Source organism: Zonotrichia albicollis, chromosome 3 (assembly GCF_047830755.1).
Source record: "Zonotrichia albicollis isolate bZonAlb1 chromosome 3, bZonAlb1.hap1, whole genome shotgun sequence".
NCBI lineage: Eukaryota > Metazoa > Chordata > Aves > Passeriformes > Passerellidae > Zonotrichia > Zonotrichia albicollis.
In genome coordinates, this window is record NC_133821.1 from 32198200 (window position 1) to 32223716 (window position 25517).

The following is a 25517-nucleotide window of genomic DNA, read 5'->3' on the forward strand; positions in this document are numbered from 1 at the left end:
AAACCTCCTCCTAAGGGTAGCTTTCTTTGAGGAGGGAACATTTAATTTCCAATTTAATCTCAGATAGAATAACTGGAGCACTTCTATTGCTCCCTTTTCACCACTGTATGTGGCAGAAAAAGAGGACAATTATTAGGCATTCTATTCCAGGAAAAATTCTGAAGCGAGTTGCTTGAAATTACACCTTAACTTTTTTACCCCTAGGGGTAAGATTACCACCATGGGTAAAATATCGACATATATGTGGGTGTAAAATTCTGTAAATGAGTTTTAAAAATAAATCTGCTTTCAGAAATAATTAACCCTGCTTCATCATTCTTTCTTTTCTGGGTTAGAAGACAAAAAAAAAAAAAAAAAGAAAATGTTTTAGCTACCCTCAAGCAAAGGTATGGGGTTATGCTGGTGGTATTCTTATGTTTTGATCTCAACAGAATGTCAGAAAACCTCAAAAAAATTAAAATTTCAAGAACTGAAAGTTATGGAAGACAGTAGGTTCATGAAGCCCTGGAGAGCTGCACATTGTTCATATGCTAAAAAAGGCAAGAACAGAATGCCTTTTAGTAAATCCTTAATTGTTGAAGAACAACATGATATAAACAAAATAAATAAATACAAATCTGCAGCTTTATTTATGTCTTTTCTATCTAAACATGGTGTGTTTAGTTCCTCAGATGACAACCAGCAGAAGTTATGGTTGACTGCAAAAGAACTAGGCCTACTGGTTTGCAATGAGCAGTCAGCAACTAAGTCAGTAAATTGTCTGGAGGGCTTTTGGCAATTCAACAAGGGAAATAACCAGCCTGATTAAGTGGTCATCCCTGAAGGACCTCGAGAAATACTAATTTAGCAAAAAATCAGCCTGAAACAACCCAGGCCCAACATCAGAAATGCTTTAATTAGAAGCAGTTATTCAGCCTTTAAAAAATGTTTTGTATTTCAAGAAAAGCTCTAGAACTACATCTGAAACACATTTTCCTATTTGTATTGTTTCAAAATTCAGCAGAATTCAAATTTAAATCCAGACACATCCAGGTAAGTTCTCTATCTAAACAAAGCATTACCTTTTCCCACAGAGCAACTGTAAAGGATTAGAATTTTAACTGTGTGAAGGGGAGAGAATTATTCTCTTCTTGAGCAAAGTAGAACATCTTATGTTTTATTTCTATGTACATTACATTAGTATTATATGCTTTATTATAACTATGTAATGTATTGCATGTTGTGCATATACTGTATTATTTAAAAAACCCTACATCACAGTTATAACATATGGTATAGGTAAAATTTGCACCCAAGTCAATTTGATGGGTAATTCAAAATAAGCCTCTCCTCTCCAACATTTAAAAAGAAAACCATGTAACTTTAGATTAGTACAGTTAAGAGGTATACTCTACCTGATATAATAAATACAGGCCAAATAATTGGCATTGTCTTCCTGAGAAGAGTTTTCCCCTGTTTCCTTTCAGATTCTTTTCCCTCTGTGATGAAGAGCACAAGACTTTTTAAAGTCCTTACTTCAAAATACACAATAAATCCTCAAAAACTTTATTTCTTTATAGTACTTCCATATAAGTTTAATAGTGTAGTCTCATTTAGTGTTAGATAAACCTTGATCTAATTTTAGAGAATTGCTGGAAAACTTCTATCTTCACATGCACACCTGAAGGTGAAGCCCTTTTATGACACAGATCCTTCACTGAGGTCCACAGTGCACAAATGGCCTTAGCCAGCTCAGACAACAAAATCCTCTGATTCCTAACAGGGTGGGACACTTGCTTCTTCCTCTTGTCACCTTCATCTCAAATCTCAGATGGGCAGACTCTTGACATTATGTATCTGGTACAAATTCTCTAAATTTGTACCACAAACAGCAATCGAAAATACAATTCCCACAAAATTAAACCCTCGCTAACTAAACGTCAATTTTCATAAATAAACAGCTAAAAGTACACTTGCTTAAAATTATTTCTAGAAAGAGCTAAATCGTGTATCTAGGATCCATACCACTGATTTAGAAAGTTTAGATCATCTACCACTCCAAAAAATGGCTAGAATAATTGGATTTCTTTGAAAGGCAAATAGGATATTTCCTTACTTGAAGAAAAATGAGACGATGCCCAGTTTACTTGAAATTTATCTCCAGGACACACACTTCTAGAATTCAAACTAATTTTTTAACAGACAGATATAAATTATTCTGCTGCCTACTTACGAAAGCCAATAGAAAAAATAAGTCACTTATAAAATTGTCAATACCCACTTTAATTTAGACTTCAACTGATGAATAAAAGGCCTGCATATCCTTGGAGAATACAGCTCTTAACATTACCAATTATAAATATAAAAATAAAAACCCAAATTTAAATTGTACCGCTTTTCCCTACAATTAAATTAAAAGCAGAATTAGACACTGAATTGGTAAATCCAATGACATAAAGTCCCTAAATTTAGTCAGAGATGATCGTTAGGAGGCAGCAAATTATTTCCCATCTCAATAGCAACAGAAATGTTCTCCAAACTTATATTTTAATTGTCAGGGAAAATATCCAAAGCAAAAAGGAAAAAAAATGCAAGCATCAAAACTCTCTTAACATTTCTAGAAGGCCACATATGTTGGGGGCTTTATGCTTGATTAGAACAGACATGCCACCCGTGCCACAGAGAAAAGCCCATACTCTCAGATGAACTTCTACCTCTTTGGTTCAAAGGATAATATCTTGACATTAATCAGGGAAATGCAAAAGCATAACCAGTCAACAACAACAAAACCCCATTGTCACTTCAGCATGATTTTCAAATAAGACAAGTTTGGCTGCCTTAGACCAAGCTGTAGAAGGGCAGCTCTGTCTGCAGCACAAGGTGAACATTGGGATTCTTTGCTACTACAACATCAAACCAAACCCAGCTACGAAGGGATGGGGTGCTGCCACTTTGAAGATAGAACCACGAAAACATATTAAGAAATATTGGTCATTAAAAATGAAACAAAAAAATCCAAATTTTAATTGTTCGACAACAGAATTTGTTTTCTATTGCAAGATCTTTTGTGTTGTTTCACAAAACCTCAGGTTTTGCAAGGAAAGGATATATTTTTAGGCTGGCTATGCCCAAAAGCACAGGGAACATGATTCAACTCTCACTAACTACCCAGGCTCCCTTTCAGATCAAAGAGGTGCCTAGATACAAATATTACCATCCCCTCCTGGAAGGAGTTGAAGATTCAAAGAATAAAAAGCAAGTTTGAAGAATACCTTTATTTTCTACCCTGACAGAATACTGATACTCAGAGAGATGAAAAGCCTCATTTTATCCAGAGGGCAAGAATAGCACAGACAGGTGCTGGAAGCTTCCTGTCTTGTCCTGCCTCCTCAGAAAATACTGAAACAGCAAACAACTTTGAAAAAAATCCACATTGTTTATTAATTCCAATGGATTTCAACTTCATCTTCTCCCCACTCAAATGAATCTTGAGTGCCCAAAATAACATTCCAAATAATGATGATGTTGATAAAAATAATGGATCCTCCCTTTCCAAAGTACTATAGCAGTAAATCATAGAACAGTACTCCTATTCCCAAACCCCAATATCTTTGTCTTTCCTGTCTCAAAGATCTCTTCTCAGTAAGGGACTAACAAGGGTAGACACAGGATTTATGGTCAATCACATCATTAAGTGAAATTTTGGTGGTAATTTCAGAGGTATGAAACTTTTGCTTGAAATGTTTGATATCCTCAGATCAGCTATACTAAACCTAAAGAATTTTCTGCATAGTCCTTAATTTTTAAGAAGTCTTCTCTTCAGGTAAGGAAGACTGAGAAAAGTAGTATAACAGTTAAATGTATGTAATCAGTATTCTGTATTCCAGTACTTCTGTATTCAGAAATGTTTCATTGTTTTAGAAAGCAGCTCCAAGCACTAAGGGACGCGATAAGGTTTGACTGTCTCTCCAGTCACTTGCTTCAGCTTCAGTGGGTATCCCATGAACAGATTTGCTCTCTCATCTAGCTTCAAAAGTTTCTCTGACAGCTGCAAATGATATCCAGAGGCCAAGCAGATTTCATAGAGCCAAGAGCCTTCACCACAAAAAAGAAAAATGACCAGTATATCTAGATATTTTCACATCATTCAGAAACAACAAAATTAAGACAAGGTAAAGATAGAAGCAACTGTTTATGACCTTAGTTTGGATTTCACGTCATCTAATTTATAATGGTAGGACAAAATGATCAGATATCTCTCTAGTTAGTGTCCCATCTAAGCATTTGTCATTTCCAACTGAGGAAAGTGGGTGAATAAAGGTATGACTTGCAAGAAAATAGACTGCTGCTTTTCAAGAGTCCTTTTCTGGTACCGGTTGTCCTAAAAGTAGCTCCAAATGAAGGTGCAGATTTCTCAGAGGCATTGCAGATTTCCAAAAGCTGATGTAAAGCTCACAGACCTGAAAGATGTCTGGCACCTATTGACATGTGACCCACATAATTCATAATAGATTTTATCAGCCCTTTTGAATGCCCAGAAATGCATTATGTAACTGATCTCACGTTTAATTCCTACCAACTTGTCTGCCTAAGCTAATAAAGACAAAAATTGGAAACCAGACTCAGCATGCCAGGACAGCAGCGAGCAGAGTAGGTTTTCAGTTTTCATCATTACCTGTAGTGAGTGCAACAGGATAATTATTCCAGAACATAAGAGTGTCACTGAGATTTGGATGAAACTCTGCCAAGATTCAGGTTATGCAAATGAATAATTAGCTGGATATAGTTTAGAAAATGAAGAGACCATAGGGTATGTTTTTTACTAAAAGCTTCAGTATTTCAGTCTTTTATACCTTCCTTACTATTGGCAGAAATAGAACTATATAGAGCTGCATTTAGGGATACTGTCTGCTGAAAATCCAATGAGTACAATTACCCTCTTAGGTGGTTCAGTTACACTGAATTCTAGTTACTGTGAGAGTCTGTGCAAAGCAGATACACTTCACACAGCTGCAGCTCCTTTTGGAGCTGTACTGTTATTGAGACCATATGGCCATTTTGCTGGTGGTGTTTCCTCTTTTATTCTCTTCTCTCGACAAATATTATATCTTTAAATGTGCTAACATCCTTCAGAGCTGGCCTGAACACTGCTGTATTTTTATCCTGAGATGCTAACATTTATACATAATCAAAAACCAAGGGAAAAGTGTGCAGGTGTTCAAAATCCACCCCTCTTTTTCTTCATTAACATCAAGATTACAGCGCAATTTGAAAATAAACGACAATCTTTTTTACAATGCACGTTTTAGTGCTAGAGCCTGTTGCTTGGAATCCCAAAATTGTTAACTGCCAGAGCCACCAAATTCAAAAATTCAGTTTTATTGTTTAACCTGACCCTGTTGAAGGATTTGCCAATCAGGCTGTGCAAGTAATATGCAGAAATTAAATTCCAAAACTAAGCTCTGTATGACCACACAGTCTAAAAATATTTAACTACCTGATAAAGGGTTGGGGGCAAAGCAGCCCTATGGATATCAGAAAGCTGAAAATGGGGGTTTCCTCAGGTCATTGCTACAGAGGACAGAACCAACATACAGTTTAATTTCTCTACAGAGTGCAGCTCTGCATAGCCTATTCTAAACAATCTTGATCTAATTTTGAAGTCCTGTTTGCCAGTAGTTTGACTACATATTAAACCTAATATATGTCTCCTGCCTTCTGCTGGGATAGAGTTAATTTTCTCCTTAGTAGCTGGAGCAGTGCTGTGTTTTGGATTTAGGATGAGAATAATGCTGGTAACACCCTGATGGTTTAGTTGTTGCTGAGTAATGCTAAAAAAGAATTCCCAAAATACTTTAGAAATAGTCTAAATCAAGGCATTTTCACTTCCCCATGCCTTGCCAGCAGCCCAAACTCGCCAAGGGGATATTCTATTCCCTGGAGTGTCACACTGAGGTGGTGCATCCTTCTCCCCAAGCCTACAGCACTTTAGGAGCCCTGGCAGGCCTTGGCTGAACCATTTGGGCACTGAAGTGCCCCTTTCCCAGAGCAGCTGGGCAGCAAGGTATCCCTGCCCATCACAGGGAGCTCCTGCAGGAAACAGACAGTGCAGGAAACAGCCCTGGCCATAACAGGAACATCAGCTGCCTGACCAAGGTGGGGAACAAAGGATAATCAGTCATCCCCTGACAGCCTTGGGACATTCCCAAATCACAGCCCAGGTGAAAAAGGACCATTGTTTCCAGTAGTTCCCAACTTGGGATATGGAAGGATGAAAAGTTACTGATGACTAAAGCTAATCATCTCAAGATCTCATTAACAGCAGTCCCAAATGAGGCCCGTGGAGCTCTCCTGGACTGCAGCTGGCTGTGCCAGCACCTCCCTTGCCTGGAGCACCTCTCAGAGCCCGGAAGCCCTCAGGTCTGCAACACTCAAAGCACCACCACTGACAGCAAGGCAGAGGCTGACACCCCTGCCACACAGAGACTGCTCCAAGTGCAGCCCATGCCTGGTGAGTAGCCCCAAGGGATTGGATGTGAGTATTCCCTGAGCCCTAGGGGAGTTTTGGATAGGTGCCTTTATATTTATATAGATGTATACACACCTCCCTGCCTAGGATTTGCTTATGGTATGAGTGCTGTTATTGTGAATCTATAATGAAGTCATGGTTATAACTGTAGCAAATACTATAGAATTGTTTTTTAAATGTCAAATTTGCTGATGATTAAGTGCTGATAAACCCTTTTGCACCCTTATCTTTTGGTACCCATATTCTTTGCACCCTTTCCCTCTGGCATCCCCAGTCCTTGTGTAAATCATTCCAAATCGATTCTGATTCCATTTTCTTATGTGTCCTTCCTCTATGTAGTAAATAATAGAGTGAGCCTGGCCATGGATTCATAAATTCATATTAGAATCTGCTTTTTGCCAATACTTTTGATGGTGATTCTTTAAAGAGTCTAACTACTCATCTGAGAGACAGTCCCAGTATATAAACAGGAGGGAGCTGGCCAGGAGCCATTGATTACTGTTTGGGGGCAGGCTGGGCATCAATCAGGGTGAGCAACTGGGTCATGCCCCACTTTTTTCTCTTGAGTTTTATTACTCTCTTTATCTCCTTTTCATTATTATTACTATATTTTACTTTATTTCAATCATTAAGCTTTTCTAACCTCAACCCATTAGTTTTACCTTTTTTCCCTTATTCTCCTCCCCATCCCACCAGGGGCACAGGAGTGAGCAAGTGGCCACATGGTAGTTAGTTGCTGGCTGGGAGTAGACCACAGGACTAAGAAATAGAAATACATATATAATATATAATCAAGAAAATTGCCTGAAGGAGTATTGTAGGCTAAGAAAAACTAGCCAAAATCAACAATAACAAAAACCCTCAGATCTTTTAAAATTTACCAGAGAAAGACAAACACTTATTAAGTGTAAAAATATTTTTGAAATATTTGCATATTTCTGGCAAGAAGTCTAGTTTAAGATGCTTTTGATTAAATGCAGAAAAGATTTTGGCATTTGACAGTGGCTCAGTGTTGCAGTCAAGAATTTTACATCTGCCCTGGAATGGTCCTCTCTGGAATGAGAGGAAAAGACCATGCCACAAAAACCAGCAAAATTTACTGCTCAAGGGTTTTCCTGGTAAGGGGAAAGAGTGATGTAGAAATGAATAAAAATTAGAATAAAAAAGAAGACAAAAGGAAAAAAAGGGAAAAAGAAAAAGAGGTGGAGAAAAAAAAAACCATGGCAGTGAGGGTGGGGAAGTGCTTGTTTTATTGTTTAGCTGTCATGGAAAAGAATGCCACATGCCTCCTGTTGTTAGGATCTTTCACCAAGGAGTCATCTGTGTTGTCATCTTGCCAGCACAGTCGTAACACAAAAACCTCATTTCTCAATTTTACTTTTGGGAACAGTAACCTGGCAGCAGCATCCTTCTTTATGGGTACAGGCCATTCTTTTAGTCCTTGGTCTGATGCCTCTTCCAGCACTTTCAGAGACATGCTTCAATTCTTATTTCATTCATGCAAAAATGCAAAATTTCTTAGAAATCTCTACAGTCAGAGCTTAGAACATGGTCAGACAACCAGGGAGTAGTGACCCTAGAAATATTTTGCAGGTTGACATAAATGTGAAGTTGCCAGTGGGTGACACACACAGAAAACAAATTCCCAGACTCTCCAATGGCATTCCCACAACTCCTGGCTGCCTCTGCTCATGACAGGGATGAAGGTGGATAAGCTCAGCCATACACATGCACAGAGGGAGGCTCTCAGGGAGAGATCTGCCTGGGGCCAGGGGAGAGCATTTGCAGCTCCCAAAGCAACCACAAACTACGGTGAAGTCAGTACAAAGAGGGCACCAGAGTGGAAGCAGGCTGAGGCAGGACAGAATAAAGGGAGGAGGAAGTGTCTACTCCTCCCGAATGCAGAAAGGAAGATATTATAATCAAGCACACGCGTCTGGCAGATGCAAACCAGAACCTAGCAATGTTTGCTTTTTAATCCATTTCTCTGCAGAAAAAGTAAACAAAACATTTCTAACTCTATCTGCCCACAGTATCTCAGCTGACATTGGATGGCCATGTGGCCATCCAAAAGCCATTCCAGACACTGTGGTCTCCTGCACATGGCTGTGTCCTATTGCCACAGCTTGGCATCAATGTCAATAAACAGTCAATTCAAAGCCAGGACTGGAATCTTCATGCCAACATGAAAGTGAGAGCTGCAGTGCTCTCAGTGAGGAGGGAACACAGCCTTCCCCAGAGGGATGTGGGACAGAAGCAGGGGATTAGACCAACACAGAAGGACAAAGTGATAAACAACAGTTGTTTGGGGGGAAATTTCAAAACTAAATCTATATATTTGTTTATTACAACCAGGTATTGGGTTTTCAGTGCTGGGTTTTGGTAGCAGACTGGCTTCTGTGAGAAGCTTCTGAGAGCTTGCCTTGTGCCCCATTAAGCCAGCCAGCTCCAAGATGGACACATCACTGGCCAAGGCCAAGCCCATCAGCAATGGCAGTGGCACATTGGGGATTATATGTTTAGGAAGGGAGGGGAGAAAACCTGTGCAACACCAACTGCAGCTGGAGAGAGGAGTGAGAATAAATGAGAGGAACAGACCTGCCAACCCTGAGGTCAGGGAAGGAAGGGGAGGAAGTGCTCCAGGCACCAGAGCAGAGATTCTGGTGATGAAGGCCGCAGTGAGGCAGCTGTGGCCCTGGGCCCATGAAGGTCCATGGAGGAGGAGACCTCTATCCTGCCTATGCAGGAATCCCACTCTGGAGCAGGTGGATGCCTGAAAGAAGGCTGTAACCCCAATAGAAAACCTGTTTTAAAGCAGGTTTTCTAGCAGGATTCATGACTCCATGGGAGACCCACAGAGGCCCAGCCTTCTCCTGAAGGACTGGGCCCTGTGGAAGGGACCCACACTGGAGCAGTTCACAGAGAACTGTAGCCTGTGGGAATGACATATGCTGGAGAAGTTTGAGGAGGGCAGTCTCTGGTGGAGCAGGGGAAGGGTGGGAGGAGCACTCAGTACTCCCCTGAGGAGGAAAGGGCAACAGAGACGGGTGATGAACTGATCGCAACCCCCATTCCCCAGGGACCTGCTGGGGAGAAGGTAGAGAAAATCAGGAGTAAGGTTGAGGCCAGTAAGAAGGGAGGGAGGTGTGGGATGAAAGTGTTTTAAGACTTATCTTTTATTTCTCATTTATCCTGCTCTAATTTGATTGGGAATAAATTACATGACTTTTCCCTTGTGTCTGTTTTGTCTGGGACAGTAATTGCAGACTGATCCCTCCCTGCCCTTCTTTATCTTGACCCACAAGGCTTTCAACATTCTTTCTCTCCAGCTTAGGAGGAGCACAATGGAGTGAATTTGGTAGGCACTGGGCATCCAGCCAGAGCCAGCCCAATGCAGCCCAAAAAGGGAGGCTTACAGTGTGGGGGTTTTTTTGAGAGCCAGAGCAACAAAGCCAACTAATATTTTTGTTGTTTGTAGTGATTTTCCCTGAATTATCTCAGTATTGTTTCTGTATACCCAAACTTAGCGTCACGTTTTTCAGAACCACATTTAGCTTTTCCTAGTTTGATAAATTCACCGGACAGCCCTACAATTTTATTGATTTAGAAAACTAACACACACACACACAAAACACATTAAAAAATCTCCCCTGAAAACCCAAAATATGCAAACAGAGACACAAAAATAAGACTGGGAATAATGATATATTTTTAGGTATCATTTTTCACACTGCATCAGATTGATGAATTTGGACCAAAGACAAAAGAGAATAGAAAACAAAGGGCCATAGAGGAAACTTACAGAAAAGCCAACTCGCACAGGACTTCCTCCTCTAGGAAAATGGACTAAAATGTGGACTGGCTTGACTCCTCTTCTGAGACGCAGTAGTACCCACCAATAATTACTTTGTTATTGTAATTATATCTGGCAAAACCCCACATTCATTAAGCAACCTTCAGCAATAAACTTGAAAAAGCATTTTTTTCAGCAAGCTATCAACATAAAAACCATGAAGAACTGTAGCAGGCAACTCATCTGATTTTGCACAGCACATTTTCTTTCCCCCTAAGCATTTGATTAATATGCTGCTTCTGCTCAATTTCTCTCTCTCTGCAGCAGGGTTGCTGCTGGATTCCCTACCATCTAGTTTACTTAATATCTTTGGGACATTTCCTATAGCTCTCCAGGAATGCCATAATTGTAGGAAGAATATTAACTTGTCACCACCAGTCATAATATTTTCTGCAGCAGGCATCATTAACTTGGCTCAAGTACAAAGACTTAACAAAATTCTCACTTCTAGGTTGGGAGAAAAGCAGCAACATGGTGTGTTAGAAAATATTAGTTTCTTGAGTTGTGGAGCAGTGAAGCTCCCCACCACCTGTCCCTCAATTCCCTGCCTGGATACAGCTCGCCTCTGCAGAGGCCCCTCTACTTGGCAGCCACATAAACCTACAGTCCCTCCAGTCATGGGCAGTCTTAGTGGGAAGCAAAACAGCAGCAAACCCTCATCCATCTATTTAAAATAAAACCAAGCAAGCAAGCAAACAGGAAAACCAAAGCAAAACAGCAATATTCAAGACTGACTTCTTCCCCTTTCTCCAACATGGCCTGAAGTCAATCCCCACTCAAAATAGGAGCAAGTGACCACACACAACCCTCCTCTCTAGCTTTAGCTCACTCACCACACTTTGTTGGGATGCACCAGTGGTGATCCAAAGACATTTCAAATCCTCACACTTCCCTGCACAGGCTCAGGCTCTCCATGCAACCCAGTGACCAAGAGGCCTCACCACCAGAGATACGCTCACCCCTGGATATCACCTCTACCACCACAATCAGTTCCAGCACCACAAACATCTGCACCAGCTGGTGCCACCTCCCCCACCACAGCTGCCAGAGCAGAGGCTGTTGAGGCCTAAACCACGCCTTGCTGCAGGCCCCAGTTCCACCATGATTACCAGAAGACTTGAGTCAATCCTTTCCATTCTGGAGAACTGTAATTTTTGGATTAGGCTGTTTTCCAGCTGCAGCCTGACTCCTTAGGCCAGTACCCAGGGACGTCTCTCAGGATGAAGACTCTGCCAATCTCTGTTCTGAGAGCTGGTTAACTCTGCATCCCTTCACTTTACACAGGCAGTGAGTCAGCAATGGGTCTCAGCTGTGAGGGACTCACTACCTTGCACCTGAGCTGCAGGCCCTCCAACCTCTCAGCTCCATCCTTTGCCATCTTCTTCTTGGGTTTCAAGCAGGAGAAGTAAATCATCCACTCCAGCTAATGAAGTTCAATCTCCCAGACAGCTCCAGGGTAAGAGCTATTGTGTAAAAAGAGACAGTAGCAAAACCCACTTCAGCCTTCTTTGGCTGCACAGTAAAAAGTCCTGCCAAGTGCTCTGAGGGGGCAAAAACCTCTGCAACACATGAGTTCAAGGACTGTGAAGAAGCATGTCCCAGCATCCTCAGACACATCTTGAATATAAGGCTTCCTTCTGCTTTTTTGGCATCTCTGTTGTTTAAACCAGCAAGCTAGACATGAGGATTAAATGGGGAGCTAAAGGAGATGGCAATTTAGCAAACCCTGATGTTTCTTATCCAAGGCAGGAGAGCTGAGTTGCTGCTCAGGCCCCCCCTCACTGCCACATCCCCACATCATCAACCCAGTCACGTTTAGCCTGGCTGATTGTGGGCAGGCTGAGGGCACCAAGCTTAGCCCCCATCTGATGATCTGAGACATTCTCTTGACTGCTTTGTTGCTCTAGGGCCTCAATGATATGCACAAGGTTCTGGGTCCCTATCTGGGGACCAAATGATGGAAAATTAGGTTCTGTATTTACTATTTTTAGGTACATAAATTCTTTATTGGACCTAAATCTCAGAGCTATACTGAATGAAGGCATCAATTATTAAGTCTCGCTTCAGTAATTAGTCTTTCATGTTAGCTGAAAAGCTTAGCATTCCCTCATTTGATCAGAGGTCTCTGTCTCTGTCACTTCAGATTTATTTATGTCAAGCTTGATCTTTTAAACTTGAGGACTTATGAATTGTAATGAAAATGTTCTTTTAATATAATAAAAGTGAGGGCTAAAAGTTATTCTAATATATGCTAATTAACTGTATATTTTATTCCACAAAAAACCCCAAACCAGTAGTTGACAGGTGCTGTTACATACTGTAAGAATTCAGCTGCACAGAGGTCACTCAAAAATGGGGCAAGACTAAATAGATCAGTGCCACCACATGATATTCCAGCCTCATCTCTCATGCTTGTCATCTCCATGTGACTCTCAAAGTAAAATTTAGGCATACTGTGTCCTTTCCTTTATGAGTCTTAGATACATAAAGATTACCACAGAAAATGTTTTCTCAGGGTAAGTGTTTTATTTTTTTCTTTTAGTCAAGTGATACCATGACCTTTTTTTCCCTCTATGGGCCTGAAGGCTTTGGTAACATTTTCAGGTGGTGTGAGGAGTGACATTGGAAAAGGATGAAGATAAAGCTGAGTTCCTCCCCTTCATCCGCTTCCTTTTCCTAGCTTAATTTATTTAAAAAAGAAAAAAACCATAAACAAAACCCTCATCTGTCAGCCCATCTATGCTGCTACATATGGAATAAACCAAGAGTGACAAAGATAGGACAAGCACTCCCTTGGGTGGAAAAAGCATCTTTAGGTGGTTTGGCTGCTCTGCAGAATGAAGAACCTCAAAAGAGCATTGAGTCAGCTCAGGACACTCCCTGTCACTCATTCAGAAATCTGCCAGCTGGACCAGCCAATCTTCCAGAAGCTCGGGAGATTGGAGGTGCCACAGGAAGGTGACTCTTCTGCTCCCAGCCTGAATTTATGTTTGTCACTGTGATACACAGGGTGCATCTTTCCAGTGCAGAGCCAGCAGAAGAGGTCTGAAGGGAAAGGAGGTTGCACAGCTTAGGACAGCTCCAGTTCAGTGTCCCCCATCACCACAGGGATGCTGCCCACAGCAGCGTTGGCCCTTCTGCCACTCAGCCACAGGGACAGTGAGCTGAGGTGGCTGCAGGTCCCCCACCCACCTGAAAGTGACTTGGGTTTGTAGATTTGATTGCCAAGCTGAATGAGCATTTGGGCAGATTAGTGATGTCATTACACTTAATTGCACTGGTATTAAGCTCCCACTCACTGCATAAATTGTTCTTTTGCAATTATTAAGCCTTGTTGTTGGTTTAGAGCAAAGCCTTTCCTGCAATGTCCTCACTCTCCCATTTTTTTCTGAGGACAATATCTCTCTGTGGGTTATTGGAGCAGAAGCAGTTGTGATATTTATATGCAAGGCTCAACTGCACAAACAAGTAAGAAGAAACTGCAAGAAAAGACTTTTGTTGGTATTGGCCTTATTCAGAAACTACACAATAGCATAATTTCAAAAACAGGATCAAAGAAAATGGTTGGAAAGACATTTTAACAACACTTCTCATCCAAATTTTAGAACCCTGGAGAGGCATACAGCATTGAAATTCTCTCCACAATCATTGTGTTCCTATTTTTTGCCCAATCCTTCCATTCCTTTGGGTAGTAACCACCCTGTTTTACCCTACCCCAGGAGGAGACTGGGGGACAGAGTTAGTCAGAGAGGTATAGAAATGAGACTGTGGCCTCATATTCTGCTCAGATGCAAAGGCACCCATTTAAATAAACTGCTTCCTGTGAGAAGACTCTCATGTTGCCTTTAGTGACAGCTTATTTGACATGAAAAACAGGACTCTGCCTCCTGGGCTTTTGGTTCTTGGAGGCAATGCTCAAAGCAAGACTCTCCTTTTATATTTTCTCTTGCACATTTTTTTTATTTCATGTACCTGCCAATGGACTCAGATTTTTCACCCCTGAAGCACTCTACCAATCTGGCTACCTCATGTATCAAAGCAGATTCATGTCCAGCATTTAGCTGAAATTTGGCAGCACAGCTTTTACTAAATTAATAATTGCTGTCATCTCCCATGAAAGGGAATATGGAGACAACTATTGCTCCAGCCTAAAGCATGGATCCACAGTCTATTCCTCTTCATGCACTTTTCAGGAGTCTGTACTCAAAGGTTTGCCTATTCTGAAGAAAAATTAGGATATTTAATGAGTGCTAACACTTCCAGGCTAACACTAGGAAGTTGCAGTGAGCCAGGAGCTCTCCCTGGGGGAAAAGTCCAAACCCCAAGAGCTGGTTTTAATTTTACATGCCTGTCATCATGATGACTAGACAGATGTTTAGAGTGCTCTCAAATAAACCTTACAAACAAAATTTACGTACTTATCTGTAGCTCCCATACTTCTCACTACTATTTATTTATTACATAGGCACAAATCTTCCCCAGTAAACTGCATAAGTTAAGAATTATAGCATCATCCTAATTCCATGAACACACAACAATTTTTTAATATCCTCATTCAAAAATATTTCTTCTATAAGCAACCATTTTCCCTTTTTTAGAGTCACTCTGCACTTCACTAGATGTCCAAGGCAATAAACAAACCAAGGAATCAAGGGAATGTGAGAAGTTCCTGGGAGTCTGCATGGTGGGGGTACTCAAGAGAGTACTCAAGTGTCTCAAGAGAGAAATGAGACACGTTGGTATCTATGAAAAGATAACAACTGTATCACCACATCATGAATCTGCATTTCCACAGCCATGAACAAAGAACGTCTTTGGGCAGGCCACAGAGTGGAGCAGAGAGCAAAGAGATGACTCTTGTCTCCAAATCCCAGGACAAAAAAAGGATTCAGAGATGTGGAATATCTCAGCACAATAGAAACAAAACAAAATGAGTGACCACAACAAATTTGCTCTGGGCATGCCAGCAGCCATAAAGGACTCTTTCTTTTTACCACTGGAAAAGGGAATTTTTTAGAGATTGTAGAAAAGGGGATAAAATGCTTGTAGAGAGTTTTTCTCAAGCACAAAGGGAAGAATGTGCTGAAACTCAGACCTTGAGATCAGCTCAGTTGGTTGGACTGTGCTGCTAATAGCACACACAGAAGTGGGTTCCATCCCCACATGAAACACCCACTTAAGAGATGACCTTGATGGTCCTTGTGGGTCCCTTCAAGTCAGAAAATTCTGTCATTCTATACTCTGCAACAATAAAAAGAAAACAAAAAAACAAATCTGGAATGTTTTCCATGTTAGGTTTTTTGTTTCGTTGGTTGTTTTTTGTTTTGGTTTGGTTTTTTTAAAGAGACATCCCAATGAAATTGTTACCTATGCTAAAAAAAGTCAGCCTTTCTGCTCCCTGAGTAAGCTCCAAACTGGAATGGAGTACACAAACCTAGCTTTCTAATTCCTCTCTGACTGCTCAAAACCACAAAAAATGTAAAATAAAACAGGGAAAGGGGAAAGATGGAAAAAGTCACATTAGAGTGGGGGGATATTGAGGAAAGAGAGTGGAAAATAGAGTAGAAAATATTGAGAAAAGAATGAATTTGTCATTGTTGGACTTTTTTTGAGTTTGGGTTTTGTTGTTCAAGGATTTTTGTAAGGAATTTTTAGGCTAGTGATTTTTAATTCTAGTTTTCATCATTATCTTTAAGATAAAGGAATACAAAGTCAGGTGTAAATGACCTGACTTTAGAGTACCCTGATTTTTCATGCCAGTTTGTAATAATCCCTTATCTCAGGTATAGCTCAAATACAGACAGACCATCAAAAGCCCCCAAGATAATAACTGTCTCCAAAAAATTGCTATTATTTCTTTGAAATCAATTTTAGTTTCTTTATTTCTGAGTTAGTGGAGGCTTACAGACAGTTTCAAACCCAAGCTATATATCTGCAGAGATGAGACAGCACTTCAGTTGTCAAGGTATGTCTCTCACACAGCTCCCAAATAGCTCAGGTGGAGAAAAGGACACTTGAGAACTTGATATAATCACCACAGCTGTCCCCATTGTTCAGGTTAGTACCCCCTGTCTTCCTCTTCTTCTAACTGGCTTCAAAAAAGGGTTTTTGCTGCTAAATTACCAAACTGACAGGCAGACAAGCTGGGAGAGGTAGGAGAGCAGCTCTTGCCTTGTTGCATGCAATTCCAACAGCTCCCTGAGGTACTGCAGGGCATGGCAGCCCCACGCTGATCTGCATGTGATCGTATCATGCCATGGTCTCCACAATAACATACTTTTTTTTTTATATCTGCCGTATTAATTGGGAAAACACTAGTCAGATGCTTATTCTTTCTTAAGCATTTCTGACACAAATACCTCTTTTTCACCTACCCTGGAGAATTTTTTAACTTCTAATAGGACCAAAATGTGCAAACCAGAGGCAAACAGCACATAAATTTGCTTCAACGAGTTACATTTAATATGCTAGATGCCACATTAAAATGTATGAAGTCTTTTAACTCTAGCCCACAGACAAACAGAAACAACAAGAAAAATAAAGAAAGGAAACTATCCTGCCTTATCTTTGTAGCTAGTAGAGCATTTCTGCACTCTCCTTTTTCTGTGCAAGAAAGTGTCTTTGGATTTGTAACAGAAAGGAAGAAAGGTTTATGGTGTGCTCTGTAGTTAAAGGCTTTACATGTTCTCCATTGTAATCCTTTACTCTTGGAGCAGGCAGCTCTGTTAAAGGACAGTAAATATAGAGCAATGTGCAAATGCTGCCCTTCTATACTGACAATGAAAGTTTATTTTCTAAACCTGATTCCATGATCACGAACCAGCAGCTTGAATTTGGAGGAATGTTTTAATTTCTAACTCATAAGGAATGGTTTTCTGGTAGTTTCTGCCTACACAAGCAGAAACCACTTCCAGTGCTAATGCTGTGCTAGTCTTGTTCCCTTAGAGACAAGCCAAGCTCAAAAGCAGCATGCAGCTGCAGGGATGAAACAAAACTGCAGCCTCTGCTCTGATCTTGGTAGAGCAAATAGGAATCCATTTTTCCAAAAGCATTTCTCTAGATAAAACAGTTTTAAGGACTTCTTCACCTTAGCAAAAGTGAAATTGGTCCAGTGTTCAGGTGTGTCCTGGCTCTTTCCAAAGGATGAAGTTATTCCTACAACAGCCCAACCCATCTCTTCTTACTCCACCTGTGCTGCACAAGCAAGAGAAAGTGAAGCTGCCCCACCACTGCCAGCCAAGATGCACCCATGAATGTACAGTGGGTACAGTGCCTCTACAGCTGGTGCAGTTTCAGAGCTTGCAAAGAGGAAAAGCACAGTGACATAACGCAGGCTACACTCTGACTCTGCTGACAGTCCCTGAGGACACAGACAAATGAAAAGGTCTTTGTGTCTGTACCACCTCCACTCCATGAAGTACAATGGTATGTGACACGTTACTCCCACTTTCACTTCTCACAGCAGAGAGTAATTTTTTATGCTTCTTTTTGCTACAAGCCACTGTGGTATTCTGTATTAAAAAAGCATTCGGACTTTGTGACTGATCAGTCCGCAGTCCAGAAGGGCCCAGCCTGCAGCTCTTGGGCTATTATGCTGTCCAAATGTGCAACATGATGCCTTCAAATCTGTAAATTCCTTCTCTTCTGTTACAGAACAAGCAAAGTGACAAATGGTTCTGGATGCCAATACATTACAGAGAATGATATGCTAACTACAACTGGGATAGTTAAAGCATAACCTCTCTTTATCACATTTCATACCAGATCTAGTGAGCTTTGCATGCTTGAGTGCATGAATACTGAATACTGTAATTTTGCAGAAAAAGCAAAATCCACACAAAACAGAAGCAGACCTGTCACTGGTATAAAAGTCAAAATCAGCAGTACAGTGATGTATTCTCTCATGTTCCCATAAGAAAGTTTTCAATATATATGTTCACTTTTGTAGTCACTCAGCAAGGTTAGTCTCAGTATCCCCTGAGCCAAACAGGAATAAAATACATCTTTCACAGCAAATGTATTGCTTCAGCAAAATTTCTCAGAACACTCTGTTTAATTTGAAGGATCAAATTAATAGCGAAAGAAAAAGAAATAGAGCCAACACTAAACTGCTGCTTAAGGAATCATTTCAGGTTGGTGATTATCTTCTGAAGAATATTGTTATTTATTGCTAAAGACAAATAGTACATTCCCATCAGGATCTCTATTATACATGTGTTACATGCCTTTCTCTGGAGGATGAAGATCTGGCTGCATATAATTAGTCTTGAGAATTAGCTACTATTAACAATTGAATTAACACAGTCTTCTAAAGCACTTTCTCACTAAGTACTTTTGTTTTCCAAAGTCAAACTAGAGAGGTCTATATAAACACTCTTGTGACATTCCCAGAAAAATCAGTGCACCCAGGGAATTTAATGAATGCTACTACTAATAATTAGTAACAGTGCAGGCAGAACAGAATATCTTAGTTTGTAACCACTAAGAGTTCTCAACCAGCAGCCCAGTCATAGTGTATTGATCACAAACCATGGAGATGAGTTGCTTTCCTCATAATTATCTGTCTCCAGCAACTATGGTAGGAAAACAGCTAATATTCAGAAATAACTAAAACAGGCAATCAATAAGATATTATTTATTACATCACCAGTGCTGATAGACTGTTATAATTCATAAAAAGTTGTGAAGTTTATTGATTTTCTAAGATACTGACTGAAAATTGAGCTATATTTTCAAATCACTGATTTTACATGAAAGTATAGTCATTATACCAAAATGGGTTTTTTAGACAATTTAAGATGCAACAATGTCAATACATATTAAAGGCACAAATATATCTGGGTCCAGAACAAAAGCTGCATGTGCTGCTATATCAGTTGTTATGCATGAAGGAGACTTCTTGTTCTACAATAAGTAATGTACTTGTTTACAAAGCCTATTCAATATATTCCTCTGGAAGTTCATAAAAGCATGATAAACAATGGCCTAAAATTGAAAAACTCAAGTTTTCCAAGTGCAATAAAACTCTACCTATCGATTCTCACAAAGGCTTTTTACAATTGTAACAATAATTTGGCAAAGCAGAGAATGCTTGCTCAAATGAAAAAGCTGACATTTTTAATTTCCATGTAGCTCAACAGCTTGTTATTTCCAATAACACTAAATCAGCATCTTGTCTACTTTTCCCAAAAGGGGCGCTTTATTCACTATAAGTTTACATTGTTCATTTAAATCTGCAGAGCAACAGAAATAAAAAAAAAATTAGTGATGAAATAATTAACTGTGGAAGTCATGCAAAATGTGTATTTCTCCATATGTATAAAATCCTTTCAAACAGTACTGCAGGGTAGGAAAGAAAAGTTAATTATCACAGAACTGTATGACAGGAATTTATTAGAAGCATTACTGCTGTATTTCAGCACTGCAGGTAGTTTCCCTGTCAGGAAAATCTCCTTCCCAGGAATTAGTTATAAATGTACATCCACTTTTGATGTGCATGTAGATTTGACTTTGCTTTTGAAAGTAGAGCAGCCTCCTTTCTTCTTCTGCAGGGTGTGTTGTGCTGCTCTTTAGAGGTCATTGGTGTAGGAATAATGCTGGAGGAGGAAGAACTCCAAACAAATGTTCAGATCTCCCATCTGCCATCCTGGTCTCACAGTGTGACCTAAGGAAGGTCCACTTCAGGTCAAGGGTAGGAACTTTAGAGGTTTAGCCTTTCTATTGGTTTCTGTTATCCCCAAGCTTTCCTTCCAGAGAATCAGGAAGAGATGGAGAGAGAGAGAGCCATGGCTGGGATGCTCATGAGATGCTGCAAACTTCTGGGTCTGATCCTTCCACGCTTTTCACTGCTCTGACAGTGGCACCTCAAGGCTCCCAAAATATTAGAAAAAGGGGGAGAGGCAGCTTGGGGCTACAAAGCACATGGAGGGGATGCCAAAGAAAGTTGTTGCTTGGTACTCAAGCAAGAATGGGGCATGGTACAAATTCTCTGCAGCTTGATCTCCCTGGCTCTCATGCAGGGCTACCCAAAAATTGAGGGTTTCATCAACATAGATACTTTATCAGGTACAGCACATCAAAAAATACAAAGGAAAAAAATTACAAGATTATCACAGCCAACAGTAAACAATACAGATCACCTCTAGCTACCACTTCAAGAGATTTCAAATTGTTTTTTTAATGAAGTGTTTACTGTAATACTGAGAAATAAATTGTTCTGTTAGGTGGCACATGTGTCTTTATAGATTTGTATGTGCCACAATTTGTCTCTCATCCAGAAGATATTTGTCCAATGACTTTTTTGGGGTTTTTTTCAGTATTAAAGAAAACAGCCCCTTACCTCTTTCACAAGCTTGCTTAAGTACCAAGCATATTAGCAGTCTGAAATGTTTCCATGTATGGGTGACAGAAAAGAAGGTACAAATGGATCCTAATTCATGCTTAGGTAGCTCCATATTTGGAAGGGAAAATAAGCGTTGCAAAAGTTCCTGAGGCAAGAAAGACAGAGTTTTTAATACAAAAATCTGCTCTTATGGGAATAAAGAGAAAAATCTTTGAGTTCATCAAGTATTATAAATTAACTGAGCCATCCTCAGACTTTGTGGTCTATCACTGTATGTGGAGAGGGAAGAAATGATTTTCCAATAACTTTAATGGCACTGGACATGTTAGGATCATGATAACTCTACCTATCTATACCATCTGGACTGTGGTATCTTTTCTCCTTCAATTATTAAACTTCCAAATAAAGGATTTTATTTATTTATGCTTTTTTCCCTATAGGTAAATCAATTTTGATAAGGGAGGATAATTTAGATCTGTTACAAAAGTGAAACAATAAATATATATAAATTAACAGGGATTTTTTTTTCCCAGAGATCATATTCAGAAGTCAAAGCAAATAAAACCTGAATGGGTTTAAGTATCCATGCTTGTATCTCAAACATTGTCACAGGATCTCCAAAAAATATGGTCTTTTCAGCAGGTCCTGAGACTCTTTAAAAGAAAGAAACCACAAAGCACAGTACTTCCATAGGCTGGTAACTGGAAACAAGCTGGTTAGAGGTTGGTAATAGGAAACAAGGCTTTAACCTAAGATATCCCAGGGAATCAAGGACAGTAACATTGAACATTAACTGTCCCTTTCTGCAAAATCAGTTCCAAAAGGCACTAAAACACACTCCCCACACATCAGATTGAAACAATAAAAAAAACCCCAGTCTTCCTCATTTACCACCAGGCTGGTGTGGGCTCTCATTCCCTTGGCCAAGAGCTAATTAAAGAGGCCTCTGGAAAATATTGACTGTAGAGAAAACTGCTGCAGTTGAAGGCCTGCTGTCCTTAGAGGTGCTTGTTCACACCCTGTGCAGAAAGGCACCAGCAGCCATAGCAGAGCCAGCAGCACTGAGGGGCAGAGCCCCCTGCGCCTCCCCCAGGGCACGGATGGAGCAACCGCCAGGAGCTCTGGAGCACATCGCGGAAGAAAAGGAATCCTGATGAGTTGTTGAAACAAAATAGCAAGAGACACAACTTAAGGTATGGCAACCAAAGAGCATATTTTTTAATATCAAGGAAAAAAAATAGTAATTTCTGTGCTGGGTAAATCAAGCCTTTATTGCTAAACCAGCTTAAATTAAAGCAGGTGGCAAACTGCTATACTCTGTAACAATAAAAGCATAAAAATCAGTTTCACAATTTATTCCTTAGCATTCCAGTTGTAGCAAGCAGGAGATTCAGGAAAACTTATTTTAATTAAAAACTTTATTTTTCATTACAATTCACAGTTTATACATGGCAAGAGGAACCCTTGCCATGTGGACATTCAGAACACTGTGCTGGGGAGACAAGGGTCTTTGTTATAAGAGCATTGCTCGGTGCTGTGTCATGGAACTTTCTTAGTTTTAAAAGCGTACTCTCTGTAAATGTTAATTGACTGATATTTACACTGAATGTACATATTAACTTATATTTATTAGAAAACAAGCTAAGCATCCAAAAAACATGAACATTCATATCTTGTATGTTATCTAATGGTCAGAGATGCTGTAAGATTTGCCACTTGAATCATGCCCAATCAGCAAAGTCCCATTCTTTTTTAATTTACAGAGCCTAAATTTTTCTTTAAGGCCTGTTCTATTCACTTTATGTACAGCCAGGTTACAATAGACTAAACATAAGGAAAAAAATGCAAAATTATCCATTCCATCCTGCATTTCTTCTGAATCTCATGTACAACCTATAAGCAAAACAGAAGGTACAAAATTAATGTGTTTTCTTAAAACCAAAAAAGAAAACCCACAGTCTGGTTTAGAGCTGCTTCTTGTCAGCCTATCCTGTCTGAACAATCATCGGTATTCAGATTGTGCTATTTATCAGCTCTTCTTCGTGCCTGCATTGATATTCAGAGCCATTTCTATTTGAAATGTAGAAAGTCACAGTGATACCAGTTTCAATTGCATTCCCACGTTAGCCACAGCTCTGGCACAGGCAGCCCACGTGACATTCAGGAAAGCACTCCACCAGGATTCCTGGGTAAAATATCATGGAGCCTCTGGGGTGACTTGGCTTAAAAAGGAAATTAAGAATCCTTTTCATACCAAATATCTGGCAGAAGGTTTATGTTTATTAAAAATAGCTGTATTCTTCTGCATTGTTTTTTTGGATGTGATTATTAGAACACAGCAATTTAAAGCCTCCCCCTGCCTCTCATCAAAGCAGTAATTTCTACTTGCTCTTGTCATCTACCAAATAATTTAGTGATAGATAAGCTGCAGATTTTTTTGGTACATCTGATGCAGAGAAAAACAACTGCTGAACACTGCTTGGAAAACTAAGACCTGAAAAGGGTCGGCAAATCCTACAAGTCAGCGTGAACAAGTATCAGCTGGACCTGAGTAAAACAAAATGCTTCTGGGGGACAGGTTTGCAACTTTTGAGACTGCAGTGCCTTTAAATTTGGAGCTAACAACATCAATTGATGATTGTTGAGTTTTGGCATTCATTCATGCTGGTTGGTATCTTCACAACAGACACCTTTGAAACACCACCATTTCAAGAAGAACAAAAGGCTTAAATGAAATACACTTCTCATGCAAAAAACCCAAACAAACAAAAGTCGTACAAGAACTGTAGAGGTTCTGGTTCTTCAAAAGATAAGGCACTGACCAAAATTTCTTAGGTAAAAGGCTGCATAAGAATTTCTTGCCATTTACAAATGTGTTGTAGTCCAGAAATTGTCCATTCCTAGGCTCAGTAAGGTAGACCCTGAAATTTTAAGGACTGATCCCTCAAAGCTACATTGTTACCATAAACAAGTGAGATTCATTCGTGAGGCCATATGGCACATTAGAAGTGAAAAACAGTCTGGGCAGATAAAGGCAGAAAACATTGCTTGTTCCAGCATCTTTTGGAAACAGCAGTGCCATTCATATATGTGTCTCTGAAGAGATGCGATGGTAACTCGGGACTGGAGTTTTTCTGTGGAACTCATGCACACATATAAAATGCTGCTAGCACTGGTCATCGACAGGGTGGAAAAAAAAGGTGTATGGCTAGTCTAAGCCAAGAGCTTCCCAAGGGCTGGGATCCAAAGTCATGGCTACTTAATGTTCTCAATCACGGCTATCTCTTCTGCTGCACAGTGCGGCGTCAAACCATTCATGTAAATGCTGTCCGTCTTTGTCAGAGCTGGCAAGAGGTCCTTCTCGCTGGTCAGGTGGTTCACTGACAGTGTTCTCTTGCAGGGGGTCAGGTCTTGGTTGTGGTTGACAGCAAGTTCTGCAGAGAGCTTCCTTTTGATGGAGGTGGCCCGCTGGAACTTGTCGTAGATCTCCACGCTCAGGCGCCTCCGAGTCTCCTTGAACTCGGCGGTGACATTGGCTGTCCACTCTGCAGCGTGGGCTCTGAACTCCCCGACCTGCAGCAAAAAGCAGCAATAAAAAGGAAGCATTATGGCACCAAGGACTTCAGACACTGTTTATCTTCAGGAGCATGGAGAGAGTGCTGGACTGCCAAAGAGCTGCCGCTGCCACTGGCACAAATTTCTCATGCCAAAGATTCACTCTTTTATTGACAGCAGCTAAAGAAGAAATGTTGCACTAGTAAGAGTTAACAACAGTTCCAAAACACAAAAACCTTCTCTGCTGATTTTTTTTTTTAATTATTGTTATTATAGGCAGTCAGCAATACAGGGAAGCTGCAGAGGCTTGACAGCTGCACAATACCCAGCTGGTCAGGGGATGCTGAAATCCCAGCAATCCAGGCTGTGTTATGTATTGTTACTAGGGTGAGGGGTTATTTATGAGCACTTTCACTGTCTCTGGAAAGATCCTTGGGAGACTTGGCTAAGAATTTTCTAAATTTAGACAGAAAAGCTTTTTCAAAGGAAACCATTGTCTGTTTGCATCCTCTTTCCTGTACTTGCTCAAAGATAGCACCAACACAGCAACAGCTAAAAGTCACCTCAGTGGCATGTCTGCTTCCCAGCCTGAATCCCAAATCATCTTTATGTGTCCTCAGATATGGAATAAGGTAGACTAAGCAGATCTAGTCTGAGGTAAACTGTGGCCTGTCATTTATTTGTTATTTATATTTTTGCACTTGTATTTCAGTCAAACCACTGTTACATTAAATAAGTTATGTAGGTAACTAAAGGAGACCCCTTTGTTGAGATAATCTCATTGTAACTCCAAAGGAAATACATTGTTTCTCTTTAAATCTCTTCTCCCTCAACAGTTTAATATTGGGAAGGTACAGCACAGGGAATATAGACTACTTCATATAATTCCAAAAGTGAAGCATTCCAGGATGCTTTGACCCACATAAACAGTCTAATTAGTACTGTTCAGTCCAGAATTTCAATCACTGGCAAGCAAACTTTGACTTGGTAAGCACAGAAACGAAAAAATAATTTACACAGAGAAATATAGGGGGCAAACCATTAGAGAAAAAGCCACAAGGTTATTCATAATTTGCAGTGCAGTGGAAAACAGGAATATGATGAACGCAAAAATTAATCAGCTCATCCAGGAATGACAGAGTTTCAGGAAAACTTTCCCCCCTCCAGAAACAAAACAAGATGATCTCTTTACCCAAGGGTCATTTTATTACATTCATCTCTACTTCAGTGAATTGCGCAGATGACAAACGTGGACAAAG

At 40.2% G+C, this 25517-nt stretch overlaps 1 protein-coding gene across 4 annotated transcripts in view; it reads right to left on the reverse strand.

The window, feature by feature from the left end:
* Window positions 1-22103: 22103 nt before the first annotated feature.
* KCNK2 (potassium two pore domain channel subfamily K member 2) overlaps window positions 22104-25517 on the reverse strand; it is a 130668-nt gene continuing 127254 nt past the window's right edge. For 3 of the 4 annotated variants that reach the window (XM_014264418.3, XM_026791048.2, XM_005483014.4), the window contains one exon: window positions 22104-24276. In XM_014264418.3, coding sequence (XP_014119893.1) covers window positions 23959-24276 — 318 coding nt within the window. In that variant the 3' untranslated portion in view covers window positions 22104-23958. The remainder of the gene's footprint in view (window positions 24277-25517) is intronic. The other variant, XM_074537091.1, reaches the window with a different exon arrangement.